This window comes from Petromyzon marinus, chromosome 12 (assembly GCF_048934315.1).
Source record: "Petromyzon marinus isolate PM22_M1 ecotype Great Lakes invasive population chromosome 12, UKy_Petmar_22M1.pri1.0, whole genome shotgun sequence".
Lineage (NCBI taxonomy): Eukaryota > Metazoa > Chordata > Hyperoartia > Petromyzontiformes > Petromyzontidae > Petromyzon > Petromyzon marinus.
In genome coordinates, this window is record NC_133678.1 from 13864070 (window position 1) to 13881751 (window position 17682).

The 17682-nt window shown below is 44.0% G+C and overlaps 2 protein-coding genes across 2 annotated transcripts in view; one reads left to right on the plus strand and one right to left on the minus strand.

The window, feature by feature from the left end:
• Positions 1 to 1002: 1002 nt before the first annotated feature.
• LOC116941524 (chymotrypsin-like elastase family member 2A) overlaps positions 1003 to 17682 on the plus strand; it is a 36272-nt gene continuing 19592 nt past the window's right edge. Inside the window, exon 1 of the mRNA XM_076066660.1 lies at positions 1003 to 1239. Within this exon, the coding sequence (XP_075922775.1) occupies positions 1095 to 1239 (145 nt within the window). The 5' untranslated portion in view covers positions 1003 to 1094. The remainder of the gene's footprint in view (positions 1240 to 17682) is intronic.
• LOC116941527 (chymotrypsin-like elastase family member 2A) lies at positions 5124 to 14800 on the minus strand. Its single transcript, XM_032952673.2, has 8 exons — positions 14692 to 14800; positions 12102 to 12196; positions 10955 to 11052; positions 9104 to 9232; positions 7692 to 7828; positions 7193 to 7335; positions 6319 to 6471; positions 5124 to 5740 (listed from the first exon to the last, which is right to left on the minus strand). Exons 1-8 carry the CDS (start codon positions 14729 to 14731, stop codon positions 5636 to 5638), a joined length of 900 nt encoding a protein of 299 aa, XP_032808564.1. The 5' UTR covers positions 14732 to 14800; the 3' UTR covers positions 5124 to 5635.

Consider the following 17682-nt stretch of genomic DNA (forward strand, 5'->3'; position numbering starts at 1 on the left):
TCACCTCTGTAGTGATCGACGTGTTCGGACCGTGGACAGTCATCTCCCGTCGCACAAGAAAAGGGCTTGTGAACAGCAAACGTTTGGCAGTGCTGTTCACCTGTATGAGTACACGAGCAGTGCACATCGAAGTAATCAAATCCATGGACTCTTCGAGTTTTATAAATGCACTCCGGAGGTTCTTCGCCATCAGAGGGCCAGCCAAGCAACTCCATTCTGATTGTGGAACCAATTTCACTGGAGCATGTAAAGAGCTTAAGATCTATACGGAAAATGTTGAAGATCATTCTTTAGGGAAATTCCTTAGTGACCAAGGCTGCACATGGATCTTCAACCCTCCTCACTCTTCGCATATGGGTGGAGTCTGGGAACGCATGATCGAGATTGCTCGACACATTCTCGACTCCATGCTGTGTGATGTCAGGTCCACACAGCTCTCTCACAAGGTCTTGACCACTCTCATGGCCGAGGTCTCAGCTATAATTAACTCAAGACCCCTGATCCCCATCTCAACCGACCCAGAGTCACCATTCATATTGACTCCTGCTCCACTTCTTACCCAGAAGACAGATGTGCTCACAGCACCCACTGAGGAGGTCAGCACTGCAGACCTCTACAGACGTCAATGGAGGCAAGTGCAGAGCTTCGTTAACACGTTCTGGCGTCGCTGGAAAAACGAGTACCTTACGACACTCCAAGTGCGCAGCAAGTGGCAGTCTAACAGACCAGACATCCGAGAAGATGACCTCGTCCTACTGAAGGACAACCAAGTCAAATGGAATGAGTGGCCAATGGGCCTTATCCTCAAGACTATTCCTAGTGCCGATGGAAAAGTTCGAAAGGTCGAGGTTATAATTGCGAAGCAAGGTGTCGTTAGGACTTTCGTCAGGCCCATAGTTGAGACAGTACTGCTTTTCTCTCGCAAAGATATGGACAAATAAGTTGACCCATTGAACTTTGTTATACATTTGTTTATGAGATAGAAAATAAATGGTGGTATCTCCTAGATACTAGACGGGGAGTGTTCTGCCTCACGGCAGGTGTGGGGGTGTGTGTACACAGGAATTTCCTGTTTGGAGGTTGAGTTTGGTCACATGACCAGGAAGTTACGTTTTAAGATTCCCTCTCAGCCACGCGGCAGGGTGTCAGCCATTACACAGAGTACAAAATGTGGCACAAAGAGCATCCCCGTGAAGACATATGCAACTGTTCATTGTGGGACTTTAAGAAGCATTGTCTGTAAGGTCGTTTATGTTCTTATGATACTGGGAATGCTGTTATAATTTTATAACAAGCCTTATAATGCTGTAAATGCCTTTATAATGCTGTTAAATTGTTATGATAAATATGCGGCCTAGTTAACAACGAAACCTGCCACTTGCCTTAATGTGAGTGTTACTTGTAATTGAAAAAGTCGAGTCAGACTCGTACCCATGTAACCTTATTGCGATCATGAGAGCAAGGACGACGAAATATCTCATCCACAGTTCAGTGATATATGTGGTGCTGTAAATTTAGGCTACAGTATGGCGATTACACGATGTGCCCTTAACACAGTAGCTAATTCTCTTGTATAGCTATTCAGTACTAATGTAGGTGCCTGGTCCATCCAGAATCTAGTGTTGAGTTTCATGTTATCAAAGACAATGTTAAGATGCTCTAGTGTCCATTCATTGTATTTATATCTCCAAGCATTAACAGATGCTGTATTTGTGCTGTGTTTTTCCCATCAGTTTTACCTCGTTCAATTAATTAAATATGTTTGGAGTCGGATGTTCACCCTGGCTCTGAAAGTTAATTGAATGCGAGGTTATCTACTCAGATAGTGGTGCAACGCAGCGCACAGCGAGGCCGAGACAAAGGGTGCCACGAAATGTGTGACATGGGAGATATTCATATTAAGTAATGCTGATTGTTGGAAATTACACAGTCCTATGATGGAGACCCACAGTATGACCACTGTTGACTGTATGCAAAGTTATGTTCAGAAACATATTAAATCTTTATTTTGACTGGAGAAATCTGATGAGCAGTGAAGCTCTTTTTAATGTTTATCAGTCATTGACATCAATAATACAAACAACTATATGAGAACAAGATAGAAAAATGTTGAGCAAGTTACTCTTAAATACAAATAACGTATCGAAGTACAAATTAACACAGATACATATGTAGAGTAGTGGTCGGTGACGTTACATCACGCTCACCTTCCTTCTGCAATGACGTCACAGGAAGTGACGTCAGGCGGATCTTCCGGTATGATGACGTCATGGGAAGCGATGTCATACACAGGGGGCTGGGCGGTGATATGTCCCCCTGGGGTTCTTAAGCTGGAACCCGTGACATGAGCGGGGTCGTCGTGAGAGCCGGAAATGGGAGTGGGTGGAAGTCGGGACCCAGGGTAGGGTAGGCTAGCAAAAGGCTAGAGTGGCTGCTTCACCCGGCCGGCCGATGTTGGTTTTTCCCTCGGCCGGTGCAGTGGGAAGAGCCCGGGTAGTGTGTGTGTGTGTGTTAGGGACTCCCAGTACCCTATCCCTGGGGAGATATATATTAGCCCATGCCAACATAGGCGTAAGCCCCTAAATAACCCCAGGCGTAAGCCCCTAATAAACCCTGGCGTAAGCCCCTAAGAAGATCTGCCTCCAAGTCGTCATTTGCACCATCACACATACATTACATTCCTGCAGGTTTCTCAAGACCAAATGCAAGCTTGGACTCTACCCGGCCAAACTCCACTCATTAAACTGGAGGGGGAATTGACAAAACGTGGACACTGTGGGTTCTAATTCCGTTTTTTTATAGATGACGTAAGTATATAAATGTGTCGTTAAACTCGCCACCACCCGACAGCCAGTTAGTAAGGGTTTTCCTGTAAACAGAACAAGCCAATGCATCACTGGTACAGCACACCGGTGTGTTGGAGAGCCAAGCCACTGCATTAACAAACTGACTACGACATTTCGCCAGTAATTACAACTAGCTTCATCAGGCGACAGCCAGGTTTGTGTAGAAGTCCACCTTTTTAACGACAGATTTAAATATCTACGCGATCCAACCCAAAAACCTGTATTATGGATGCTATTGGTCGCGAAATCCTACGTGTTAAACTGACTCTGGGCTCTACCGCCGTCTCCTGGCCAGTCGGGGTATGGCACCTCGACGCACATTGGAAGGATGTTTCGCAACATTTGCGTGGGCCACCAATCCTAAATAAATGTCAGCAAGTACGTGATGCATTGTTATAATCTTGTTTGAATGGTCAGTAATGAGTGGTGAGTGACGAGGATTAGGTGAGTCATACGTGTTCAGTCGTGTTTGGTGAGTGGAAGTTGGAAGTGGAAGGAAGCAGCCTTCACGTTGCCCACTGTTAAGTGAGAAATAACAACGAATGCCATCAACGCGGCGACCGAACGAGTTATCAGCCTCCAGCGCAACGACACAAGCCACGCCAACGGCCCCGTTCATGGCCAAACAACGTGCATAGATAGGCCCTGAGACAGGTACCCTCCAACTGTACATTGAGGGAAGTGCGAGTATCTCGCGAACACAATTAACAAACATATTGATGTCCTGACGCTGCAAGAAACCCATGTCTTCGCTGCCGTACATATATCACCACGAGTAAGTAGTGAGTGGGAGTGATAGCACAGTGGTTAGTGTAGTGCACTCTGTATGTATGTTTAACTTATTTCGTACCGTACGTAGCCAACAGAGCTAATCAAAGGTGCTCTGTATCCGGCGAAGCTAGTTCTATTCCCGCTCACGACCAATATCAGTGGCGAATACCTGAACCGGCCCAGGATCGCGCATAGGTCGACCGTGCCTCAATTGATTACCTACTTCTTTGTGGAAACATTGTCACTAGCGAGACAAAGGCAGCCAGGCATGTTACTGGCCCTATCAACCCCTCGAGTGCCTTCAGAGGTGCATGCTTAAAGCACTTGCCCCAACAGACTAAGGCTACATGGGCGATCTTTGGTCAGTGGTGAGTCTAGTGAATGTAGGTTTTGGGTGATTGGAAGTTGAGTGATGAGTGCTGAGTAACGAGTGTTTGGTGGTGTCAGATGTGAGATGATTAGCACAGTTCGCTATGTATGGTGTTCGAAATAGGTTCAACATACGTACATCCATATATAATAAGTTCAACATACGTAAATGCAATACGTCAAGCAAGTTTTGAGTGCCTGTATGTTATGACAGCCAGGTGAATGGTGTGTGGTAAATGTACCAGGCAATGAAACAAATCAGATACTTTATTTTGTACTTCAAATGTTTATTTTACACCAACCCAAACATTCACCAATAACATTATCAATCCACAGTACAGTACTGTTAATTCATAAACCACATCGGACACATTAAGCATTATGAAACGAGTCTTAATCACCCTGCATTAACCTGCTTCCCACAATACACCACGATACTGCGTGACCCAAACACTACTAAATTATAATGGACGGAATTGCACAAATGCTACATTGGCCTGACCAATATTAAAGTAATATAATGGCCTGTATAATGCTAAACTGTACACGTGTAACAGTGACATTATTTCGGTAGTCCAAAGATGCATGCCTTTAAAGGTCGTCCCATGAGCTTGTTTTTCCAATCATTGCTCGTAGAACAGATGAGTAGAATTACCTGGATGAATTGTCACCAAAATGTCAGTCCCTGAATAGATAGTTCAGAGGTAGCTTTGATCTGCAGGATCAGTCTCAAATGATTGTGTTTAATCCTCCCCCACTGTCCAATCGCTTTGCCCTACTGTACAGTCTTAGCCATCACCTACAATGATGGCCAGATTTTACAGATGTCAGCCATGTCTCCGTTATGCTGAAATATCCGACTTAAAACCATCACATGTTTGTAGGTATAACATCTTAACATACATTGCTGTTATATTAGTGTCATTTGTATTTCAGAAAACAAATATATATTTTTTATTTTTTTGATAAAAAGTACAATTCATAGCGTACTATATGTCTATTTTTATAGGAGAGTGATGCTTTGAATATGGCGTGGAGGCTAACACGTTTTTAAAAATAAACTCCACCAGCAAATTGAGCTCTGTTTCTGGATCCTCTTTGTAATGCCACGCAACCAGATTATGCATGAGTCGGGAGACTTAACACAACGCAGAACATCACACGGCCCCAGGTAATATCTGCCTGGTGGAGCATTAGCAGATCCGGTACACTTAAGATCACATTACAGTATTTGGAAATCGAGTCAATAATTTGCTAATTATGGATTTGTAATCAGTCGTACCATACTATATATGCAATATTGTTTAACATTGTCTTCACAAAGGGAGAAAAAATTTAAACTTACTATGAAAATAGCGGTTCATTATGGAACTTTACTTTAAAAAGATGTTTTAAAATAGTATAGCACTGGCAGTACAGTATGCATGTTGGTATGACAAAAATGTATTGTTTCACATGTGATCTAAATGCCAAGTTGTTATAGTGTCATTAACACTGGTAATATGTCTGCCATGGCCACACAAACTCACTGCATCAAACCACCCATCCTATGCTCACATGTCCAGTCCCACATTAAAAAAGGCAATACCCGTAACAATAAACTGTAATTCTAGTATTAGCGGTAGCATTGATGTAAAGAGCATGATGCTTTAAGCCTGCGGCTTGTTGAATGCGGCAATTGTGGCATTAACTCCGCTGTTGACACTCTGCTCTCCCTCGGCGATCTTCGGAGCTTCACGGTACACGCTCATGACCTGCGGGAGAAATCGGGAATGGGTGGTGTTTGAACGTCAGTACCTATAGATAAACGAACATGATAGCAATCATACATGGCCGATACCAGCCACACCGATGACTCATGCAAATCCCACCTTTGCATTGTGATCAATAAAGAAAAAGGACATCACACCTTTCCATCACTTATGCTAGTGCACAGTCAAAACTTGAGCGCCAAGGTTGACGAGTCTTATCACCATCTTGTGGTTTTCACATTGGGTTTCTGACCACTGAATTCCACTTTCAACGCCTGCCTTGATAACATGTCCATTTCAATCCTCCACATATGCCCCATCCATGAAACGTTTCCCTGATTAATTACAAGGTTCAAGGTTAAGTGACATCTACATAGATCTTTACAACAATATCAACATTGACAATGATAATGACATAAGAGCAATAACAATCACATTGACAGTGACGTGTTATTGAAAATGCTTTTTACTGTACCATTTGTATGATAATGACAATGACATTGCTACAGTAAGAGCATCAATATTGACATTGACAGCGAGATCATGGTACGAACGTTGACATTGACAGCGTTGGCACTCACGTTGCTGATCCAGCTGTTGTAGGCTGATACGCGGGTGAACACAGTGGGCTTGCGGACTGTGTTGCAGCCCAGAGATGAGACGTAGCTGGTGATTCCCTGCACCACCCAGGCATTGTCTGACTGCTGGCAGTTCAGTGGACCACCTCCATCACCCTGTGATGCATAGAAGAGGATGCACATGCAACCACGTTAACTGGGTAAAGCATAAACGGGATATGGTGGTGGGTGCAGGAGCTTGCAAGTACAGGGAAATGGAGCGGTGTCTGGATGAGCAAACTTTTCAAATACGCTTTAGTACCGTGATGCTGAGTAACGGAGTAAAATCACACAACCCTAAGGCCTGATTCCTCCCATCACTTGAAACGCCTTTCTGTGTCTAGCCCCACACTGCTCTGGTCGCTAGACACACGTGGCAGGGTCTAGCAAAGTCAAACTATGATAAGTGACAAAATCAATATGCACCCTGTTGGCTCTGGCATTAATTTATTCAATATTTGTATTCCTTCTGCTATTTATTGATTGAATGTAGTCATGCAAAAACTTATTCGGAATAATTTTAGTCAAATCATTGTCACCGGATTTCATTTGGTCATTCTGTTAGTCTAGGCAACTAAAGCAGTCACTATTTGTCCAGTCTGAGTTAATAATTATTGTGCTGGGATGTGCGCCGCCCCCTCTGCTCCCCCAACATTACCAGGTCAGCCAATCAGTGATGCCAGTGGTCACAGTCATCACCATGCTTGGGGATTGTTGTCCACTCATTGACATTGTTGACTAAATTCAGATTTAAAAGAAACATTTTGTTAACTATTCTCATTAGTAAATTTAGTCAAATATTTGAGGCAGGTTGGCTCGCGTTGAACTCCATACGCACAGAGCACGCAGAGCGGGTGCTGCCCCCTGCGCAGATCACGCTGCTCCTCAGGCTGCTCCCCCACCAGCTGGGTTGGCTGCACGTCGCGTAGTCGACCACGGGCAGGCTGGCCTGCTGCAGCACGCTGGGGAAGGGGCCGCTGGCTGCTCACGCGCACAGACAATGTGGAAACGGAGAGCATTGGTGAAAGCATCGGAGTTGTGTGGCGTTAGCAGGTGCTCCCCAAGCGAACCATTTGTGTCTCCATGTTCAATGTGCAAAAGGCACATAGCATCAGAGCCCACCTACTCGCATTCTAATGACTCCATACAGAGTTGTGTTCATTTTGAAGACTATAGAAAGATGAAGGGCTGAGTCAACCCTCTACTGTGATTTGTGACAGTTTCTCAGCTAGAATCATCTCGTTAACGTGGAGGGGCAATTGACACATTGGGCTTAAATCACTTCCCATAACTCTGCCTCCTTTGTGTTTAATGGGCACTGAGTGAACGGTACTCACTGTCGAGAGAACCCCAGCCCGTGACGTAGCACGGGTAGTTGTTGGGCAGGATCTGGTTGGCGCTGGGCAGGCAGGCGAGGCGCACCTTGCTTGTGAGGGTCACGGGCGATGCAATCTTGAACATGGCGATGTCGTACCTGTGGGGGATCGAGATGGGTAGCCGTGAAGCAACGCTCAATACCAGTGACGGATTGGGACTAAAAATCGGCACAGGCATTTGTAAACAAACCGGACCAATATTTTTTTTCTATATTTTCTGTTTCTTTTTTGTTTGCATTTTGACTGATTGTGTTGTGGTTATTGCAAACATGATGCCTTGAATAAAGGTGTCAGTTTTTGTGCCAGTTAAAAGGGTAAAACCTATTCCTATATCTTGTTACTGGCAAAGGAGGTCTCATAATATAAATGCTCACCCCGAGCCCTCAATACTCTGATAGTGCGCTGTTTTTGAGTTGTACGCCTTTTGGCGTCTTCTGGTTCAACACCAATGGAGACTAGGCTCTAAGAAAAGCCATCTCGGGTGTGGACCAATCAAATTCAAGGACCGTGCATATTATCAGAGTTGTCTTTTTTGTTTGCATTTTGACTGCTTGTGTTGTGGTTATTGCAAACATGATGCCTTGAATAAAGGTGTCAGTTTTTGTGCCAGTTAAAAGGGTAAAACCTATTCCTAAACCGGACCAAATTATGGCTATGGACAATATTCTTTTGTTTAATGGGCTCGGGGACAAACTGTATATTCGAAGCTAGATTTGCGATGTGACGTATTAGTTTAATTTTGCCGTGCGATCTCATTAGCCCATTTGGGCTGGTACAAAAAACAAATGGACTGGTGAAGACTAATATTTTGGGCTGCCAAATATCTGATTTAATGCCAACTAAGCAATGGATCTTACACATTCGAGGTAAGAACATTTTTAGATTTTTTTTTCTTTTTACTCTAAGAACATTTGCTATTTCTCCACACAGACCGGCTCACCGGCCCTCAGAATGGACCGGCCCACTGAGCATATACCCGGAATTATGCCCTATGGCCGGTCTGGGCCTGCTCCCCATCCAACATACCCCATGCAATTGGAGTTCAGCGTTGTGCAGATAACGCTCCTCTAACCGTGGTGATGTGGGGGACCAATATCGTAGATGATATTATCTGCAAATTTAATCCTATTGTTTTCGGAATAAAATTGCAGCTAATCATGTATAATCGAAAGAATACGGCCACGGATAATAGGAGTTTTTGCAGACCATACAGTTCCTGTATGGATGCCTCTGTATGCATGTCTGTTTTTCTAGTTATAGTGTATGTGTTTTGTCTGTTTGTCTAAATGACACTTTATGTTTGTATTTTTTATCTCTCCATGGCAATTCTATCACGGTGTCACACAAATCAGTGTGTGTGTTTGCGTTCTCACCCATTTGTTGGGATGCTGGGATTCCAGTAGGTATGCCAGACAGCCAGGCTCAATGGAGGGGTGATCTCCCCCGGCTCAGTTGTGGACACACTGTGCTTTCCCAACACCACCCTGTAGCTGTAGCCATTCCTGCACGATGTGGTGGATGTGGGGAGATAACAGAGCAATGGGCGGCCTTAATCAATTTAATCTGTAAACATTTCAGTGAGGAATTACTAAACAGAAATTGTGCGAACTTGATTGGTTGCTTTCGTGGCTGCAGGAATTACTCTTTGTTTTTTTCGGTAAAGTCACATAGAAATTATAAAAATAAAAATAAAATTATATAATAGCATACGACGTTTTGATTGCAACACAAGCAATCATCATCAGGTACAGAAGAGCTAAATTTAAGAGAGAGAGCAAACACATAACCGCATAGATATACAAACCTTAAGTAGAGGGAATTAACACAGACACAGCAGGGGACACAGAGAGAGACGGAGCAACACTAAATCAAACAGGGTTTAGCAAAATTTGGAAACTATATAAAGCAACACAGACGGTCGGTTAAAACACAATTAACACATGGTCTGGTAGATTACGCTATTTCAAAGATTGCTCAATTGTAAGTTAAGTGTGAAATTTAAGAGAGAATACAGACCGCAAAGAGACATATGGGGAGAAGCGGGCACACAATGAAGAAGTAAAGCCGCATCTCTGTGCCGACGCCTTAAATAGCCAGAGAAGGTGGGACTGGGTTTCAGAGACAATGGGACGAAAAATTAGTAGCTCTTCTGTACCTGATGATGATTGCTTGTGTTGCAATCGAAACATCGTATGCTATTATATAATTTTATTTCATTTTTATTATTTCTACGTGACTTTACCGAAAAAACCAAAGAGTAATTTCTGCAGTCACGAAAGCAACCAATCAAGTTCGAACCACCTTTACGGGAAGGTATGAAGTCTGTGTCTTTGTGTTGTTCTCTGCTGGTGTATCTGCCTTTATGTCTTGACTTGGTGTTTGTATCGCTGTGTTGTCTCTGCCTGTGTTTGTGCCTTGTGTCTCCGAGTGGGCGCTGCGACTGCCTCCACAGCCCCCTGTGTGACAACTCGTGCCCTCTACCCGCACCGTCCTTTGATATGTGCTCTCTTCATGCTAATAATTTTTGTCCCATTGTCTCTGAAACCCAGTCCCACCTTCTCTGGCTATTTAAGGCGTCGGCACAGAGACGCGGCTTTACTTATTCACTGTGTGCTCGCCTCTCCCCATATGTCTCTTTGCTGTCTGTATTCTCTCTTAAATTTCGCACTTAACTTACAATTTAGCAATCTTTGAAATAGTGTAATCTACCAGACCATGCGTTAATTGTGTTTTAACCGACCGTCTGTGTTGCTTTATATAGTTCCCAAATTTTGCTAAACCCTGTTTGATTTAGTGTTGCTCCGTCTCTCTCTGTGTCCCCTGGTGTGTCTGTGTTAATTCCCTCTACTTAAGGTTTGTATATATTTGCGGTTATGTGTTTCCTCTCTCTCTTAAATTTAGCTCTTCTGTACCTGATGATGATTGCTTGTGTTGCAATCGAAACGTCATATGCTATTATTTAATTTTATTTTTATTATTTCTACGTGACTTTACCGAAAAAAAACAAAGTAGAAATTGTGCGATTTACAGCATGGTATTTTCACTGCCACATTGCGGCATCGTGTAAAGGTAATTTATAGAGGCCGCCTCCTTGCTCCCAAGATCGACTGCTCCATCCTTGGTGGCCACATTGTGGTACAGGAAAATACTGTACAGTACCTGGGCCACGATGCAGTTGCACCGCCTGCACACACACTAGCGACTCTACTGGTGCCATGACTCACGTGAAGCAGCTCGCAGAGGTGAGCACCCATTGACGATCAATCAGGGTTCCTCCACAGTAGTTGACCCATCTTCCTCCAGAGTACCTCTGCACGAGCGCCTGCAATGCAAACACAGCGAGATTGGTTGTGGTTACTGTTATTTGTCCAAAACTCCAATTACCGTATTATATCGAATAATACAGTCCTAACTTAGCCCTTGTGTCAATGCACAATGCTGGTTGCGAAGGGGTGTAATCCGGGACTGGTTCAGATATCACTCGCCACATTTGCTGGAAATGGAACCCATGTAGCCCGGTTCGTAGTGCAGTACGTAAACCACTGTGCCTCCGCTCTCCCAAAGGACAATCATTGAGGGACAGTGTGTTGTCCTGGTGTGTTCTGGGACTGTTTCTGCTGTTGTCTTACTGCCTTTCCCAAGCTTGGCAATTGAAGTACAAATGCAATATGAACTTCGATACTTTATTAAAAAAAATATATTTATATTGAAGGGACCCGACAGTGATGTGATAGTATATTCCTCTCCTGGTATGCGGGAGGTCAGGGGTTCAAACCCAACTCTGACACCTGTACATTTGGAGTGTGCATGTTCTCCCTGTGGTCGTGTGGATTTTATTCCCGGATGCTCAGGGTTATCCCTCCATATTTTAAAACATGCATCTATATTATTTTGCTGATATAAATTTTCGCATGATGGGCCACTTTGGTGAGCTATCGTTTCTAAAAAAGAAATAGCTCAGTGGGCTTTATCTGGTAAGATAAAAATATATTTTCGTTTAATTTGTATATATTTTAAAGTGATTTGTTTACCTTTCCTATACTTTGCACTCCTGTTGTGTTTTTGCGTTGTGTTGTTGTAACGTTCTGACCTGCCCCTACTGGACATCTGTGAAAAGAGCTTTAAAGCTCATCAGATTCCTCCAATATGAAAACATTCTGATTCACATGCACAATACAGTGACTGATTCAATGGCATTGGGAAGAGTGGAAGATCTGAACATTTCATGTTGCACACATGCAGCCTTTTTGTCAATGCACCGCTGGATGAGGGCCTCCACGTGGCATGTACAACAATGGATGCTGCTGCACTGAGATCGACTGACAATGCAGCGTGTGGCTGTGATGGCTGTTATTCAGCCCCTGCCGTTACCTGCCAAGGCCAGGAGTTGGCACGAGCCTCCACGCCATTCACCACGCGGATCTGGGGATACGCTGCGATCCCACAGCTCTGAGCCGACACCTCAGCTTTGAGGAACAACATCACACACACAATAGCACACACGCGCAATACTATACTCACAAAAGTACACACACACATAAATGTACTCAGGGGTGCAGCTCTGGGGTATGCAGCATATGCGTTCCATAGGGGGACCCAGTCGGTCACAAGGAGTCCCGAATAAACAGACGAACAAGTAAAACATGTTACGAACAATTTTGTCATTTTTGTTTACCTGCGGTCTACCATGGACCAAGCCCGATTAACGTTATCGTATCAATGGAGCATTCAGATGCGCGATCCACCGCCTTTGAGGAATTCCTAGAGACCTATACTGATGGGCAGGGATGAAAGGAAGACTCAACGCATGATAATTTCATTGTGAGTATTGTACCTTTACGTTTATTAATACTGTAACTGTGAGACTGTCTTCCTCTAAAACCCAATACACGGTGCAACTGAAATCATATCGAAACAGTGATAGCCTGCGTATTATTGCATACGGGTTAAAACATCAGTAGCTGTTTCAGTGAGAGTCGGGAGAAAGGAGGGGGGTGTCCACCAGTCGATTTTTGCATACCCCCGTTGAAAGAGGTCGTTGCGTCGGAATACAATAAAAGCGGACTGAAATAAAAACGACGCTTAGCCATTCAAAGAAAGGGGAAATTATGGGGGGCGTGGCACTTGCATCGTACTCGAGAGCTTTGGTAATACTGGTAGGCACCTCCTGGTTCCACCACCAGCATCCAAAAATGGGAGGGGTGGGGCTGGGTGGAGAGGGGAGGGTGGGGAGGGGCTGGGTGGGGAAGGAGGGGCTGGGTGGTGAAGGCGGCCACGGCACACACGAGGGGGTGGGTCGCCACCAACCACGTCCGGCCATCTTCACGACAGTTTTTCCTCCACGTGGAGAATCAACAACATGCGTTTGAAGTATGCGGCTGCTCTCAATCTCAACATTATGAGCCGCCAATTCGTGGGTATTGTACTCTTTTTTTAGGAACAGCTTTTTTTTTCTCTCCACCATCCCAGGTCCCCACTCGGTCCCCACCCTTCACGCCGGCTTGTGCCCGCCCTCACAGTCGGGCATATTTGCGGAATACACCACGCCGCCGTTGACCCTGGCCATTGACCGAGCAACCCAACGTTCCTACCAGCTCCCTCCGCAGGAATGTGTTTTTCAGGGACATGCCTGTGAGAGTGACGATTATAGTTAAAAATGCTGTCGACAACGCGATTGTGTATGAAGCCAATAATGTGCTGTTAACATCATGGCTGTCAACCTATCTTGTACAGGCAAATTGAGTTCTCAGGTCCATACGGCATACAGCCGTTTCAATACGGGCAAAAAAAGTGTTTTTGTCTATTTTTTCGTGTTTCTTTTTTGTGATGGGACTGTAGGATGAACGTTGAGATTTTTAAGGGCATGGGGTGACCAATAAGGTCTGAATTGGTCTGTAACAAGATAGGCACTGATAAAGAGTTGACTGGTGTATAATATTGTAAACCGTTACCGTGAATTATAGCTGTTTACAGTTGCAGTGTAAGATACTATTCTTTTGAAGATATCGGAGCAGACCCACAGACGCGCTTTGGATTGATTATTTTGTAGAATATGTTCCGAATGAATGTCAGTGTATCTGGTTGTTTATTAACATCAATAAAGCCCTGGAACGACTATAAACGATTATTCCACATAATGGTTTAACATTTATATAGCTATCGTTTAAAAGCATCATGATGAAGAAATTTGAGCAAACAGCGTATATTTCATATTTTTAATCTGTTAAAAGTGATTTGTATCAAATTGCATAATTAATGGTTAAAGGATAAGATAGCATATATCGCTCTGGTATGTGTGCTATATAATAAATCTTATTACTGCCTATGATTCAGATCGTTTCCCTGATGGATACATTGATAGTTAATGTTACGGTTTAAATAATCCGCTTGGGAAGTCATAATGGCGTGTTATTGTTCTAAGAATTAATAAGCATAATTTGTTAAAACTGGCTAATGTTGCGAATAATATCGATTATCTAGATGTTATATAGTTACAAGAGATGGGCTCCCCACACGACTGATTGACGATGGGTGCACATGTGTGTGGCGTGGACTGAGAGGTCTCGTATCATATGTACGTTGAACTTATTTTATGCCGTACGTAGCAAACCGTGATAATCGGAGGTTAGGGGGAAGGAAATCAAACTAAACACGAAAAGCAGTTCTAAAGAAAATGTACAGGTTCAGATTTGGGGCTCAGATTAAAACAGAACCAACCTGAAAGAAGTCCCCACGACCATCATCATATGTATGATTGACACCCGTCTTCACTGGCAGACCATCATTAAAACAACTAAATGTGCAGCGACCGAACTGGACAAAAGCAGTTTGGAAGTGCCATACAAGCAACTTCTAGAACTAAGTCTAGTTCCTGAAGAAGCTAGAACGGTCGCTCCACTAAATAAAATGCGTGCATTGCAATCACATAGCAGCTCAATGTGTCAGCAAGAGCAACACTCACCCGCAACCAGCAGAGCAGCACAGACGAGAAAGGCGAGCATGGTTGATCAATGACTTGGAGCTTCTTGAAGGCTTGTAGTTTCTTGATCACTGCCGTGTCTCACTACTGGGACCTCTTGACTTTTATACAGAATCTGTTGCCCATGTCAGACCTCCAGGAGTAAACAACTCTCAGCCAAAACCGCATGCAAATATCAAATTATTTACGTTTCAAATTAAGGCGTGCCATCGTATCTGATATTCAGGTGGGTGTCAGCAGAAGAGAAGTGGTGGAATTTAAAGTATTTTTTTAGGCGTATAAAACTTTTAGAAATGTTGCAGCATGTGCAAAAAGTTTTATTTTTATGCAAAACACACGCTATCAGAGGATCGCAAGCTTGAATCCTGGTTGGTAGTTTTATAGGCAGATACCCCCTACCACAGTATGGGGAATATCCATCACTGGCATAGGCCCGCCAGGAGAGGTGAACACTGCCAAACACTGGTTGAACAGGGAGATACTTTCTTTGGCTTTTAGTGATTTGAAATGTAATGCATTAATTTATTTTCCTTATTTTAAGCCCATTGATTACATTATTGAGCTTACTGTTTGGTTATTTCGGTAAAGTCACATAGGTAGAAAAGTTTAAAAAAACAATATATCACAACATCTCGATCGCAACACAAGCGATTGTCCTCAGGCGGAAAAAATAATGATCCAGCAGTGGAACTGCTGAACCAGGAAGAACACAGCGAGAGAGCTTCTACAACAAGAGGTTATATATGTTGGCCAAGGGCAAGCAGGCGGGGTCCGAGCTGGGAAGGAGTCCCATCCCCGCACGCAAGCATATAGGTTGTGTAAATGGGGGAGATTAGGGAGAGAGAGATTAGGGAGAGAGATAAGCATGTCAAAGTAAATGAGCTTCTGTCGCCGCATAAGTGAACCACCGCAACGGTGGTCGCGCCAGTGAGACACATAGCCCATCACACAGCCAGAACCATTGATACATCGAGGCTAAGGGAGCAGAGGTGGCCATGTTAGTGAGACCCCAGCCCGTTAATGCAGAGGCACCCAAAAGGGCAATGTAACTTAGATAGTCGGAGATAACAGCCAAACGGCAGGAAGGATGGAAGCACCACACCAAGTTACAATTTTACTTGGTTAATAACTTCCTTCCAATAATTGTTCAGCTTATACCCATCTTTTCGGTTAAAATTGTCTCTGTTTATATATCTGGATGGCTTCATGGACACATCTTTGATGGTAGCCCGAAGGTTTTCAGAGTACCTTGGTCTCAGAAAAAAACAATGCGTTATAACAATGATCAGCCAAGGCAGAGGTATTGGTTCTGTCGTGTTTCAAATCTGCCTTCTTTTGAGAACACGGTTATAACAATGATCAGCCAAGGCAGAGGTATTGGTTCTGTCGTGTTTCAAATCTGCCTTCTTTCGAGAACACGGTCCAAGACCTGTCGTTTCGTTTTCCCAATGTAACTGCTGCCGCAGACACAACTTAATTTGTAGACACCAGGGTTTTGCATGTCAGGATTGACATCCTTCACAGATGGTATCAAATCACGGATTTTGTGTACTGTATTGAATTGGACCTGGATCTTGTGTTTGTTTAAGATTTTCGAAATATTTTTGGTAACACCTGCTATGTATGGCAAGGTGATGGTTTTTATTGGGTCCTCAGATGGTTGTCGCTCCATGGTTGGGAATACAGCTTTGCGGATTGTGTGGTCTTAGTATCCATTCATCTTGAGGGCTTGGTGTACATGCTCCAGTTCACTGGCTAGGTGACGCTGGTGGGAGATGTAGCGGACCCTATGGTGTAGTGTTTTGATGAGAGAATTATTCTGGGCCAGATGGTGGTGGGAATCAGGCTTTAGATTGGAATCCATGTGGGTGGCTTTCCTGTAGACGGAATGTCCCAACGAGCCATCAGGCCTCTTCTCGACCAAAACATCCAGGAATGGTAGCATGCCATCATTTTCTACTTCCATTGTTGATTTGATGGAAGAGTGTATGGAATTGATGTGGTTGAAAAATTGGTGCAGTTCTGGTTGGCGATGTGGCCAGATGACTTAAGGGTCATCTACGTATCTCTTCCACAGGGAAGGACGTAGGGTGGATGTCAAGATGTCATCTGTTTCAAATATCTCCATGAAAACATTCGCTACCACTGGTGATAAGGGAGAACCCATAGGGGTACCTTCATTTTGTTTGTAGAATGTACCATTCCAGGTGAAGTAAGTGTTGGTAAGGCAGTGCCTCACCAAAGTTGGTACATCAGGAGTCAGTCCCTGTTGGACCAAGTCTTCAATGATTGCTATTGTGTCAGGTACAGGTACCTTGATGAACAGAGATTACGTAGAAACTGACAAGCAAATCATCTAGAGACGGTGAAATGTCCTTGATTATAGAAACCAAGTGAGCTGAGGTGAGTACTGCTGAGGTGGTCTTGCCCGTGAATGGAAGCAGGGTCTCAGACAAAAATCTGGCCAGTTTGTAGGTAGGTGAGTTGATGGTGGATACTATAGGACGGAGTGGAGTCGAATTCGTGATGATATTGTTGTTTTTTGTAGCCAGTCATTTGGTATGATCTTTGTTGATTTTGGTATTACTGACATCATTAAAAAGGTCCTGGATTTTGTTGGTGTCCGTGGTTTTATCCATAATGACCATGGCATTGCCCTTGTCGGCTGAGAGGAAGACAATGTCATCTCTCGATTTAAAGCTTTCGTGACTGCAAGGATTCATCTTCTTTGGTTCTTTCGGTCAAGTCACGTAGAGTGAGAATAAAATAATAAATTGATAAAATAAAATAACACAATAAAATTCTCACGACGTTTCAGCCACAACACAAGCGGCCTTCATCAGGTGAAGGGACGAGACTGTCTGGATGACAGCGCTGGAGCTGGAGCGCTGTCCTCCAGACAGCTGGAGCGCTGTCCTCCAGACAGTCTCGTCCCTTCACCTGATGAAGGCCGCTTGTGTTGTGGCTGAAACG

Excerpts from the sequence above, each read along its gene's own strand:
- LOC116941527 (XM_032952673.2), bottom strand. The coding sequence starts at position 14,731 with ATGCTCGCCTTTCTCGTCTGTGCTGCTCTGCTGGTTGCGG. Across the intron at positions 7,336-7,691 it reads GGGCTGGGGTTCTCTCGACA|CCAGCGGCCCCTTCCCCAGC; the intron begins GTGAGTACCGTT and ends GCGCGTGAGCAG. Across the intron at positions 6,472-7,192 it reads GCACCCGCTCTGCGTGCTCT|GGTGATGGAGGTGGTCCACT; the intron begins GTGCGTATGGAG and ends TATGCATCACAG.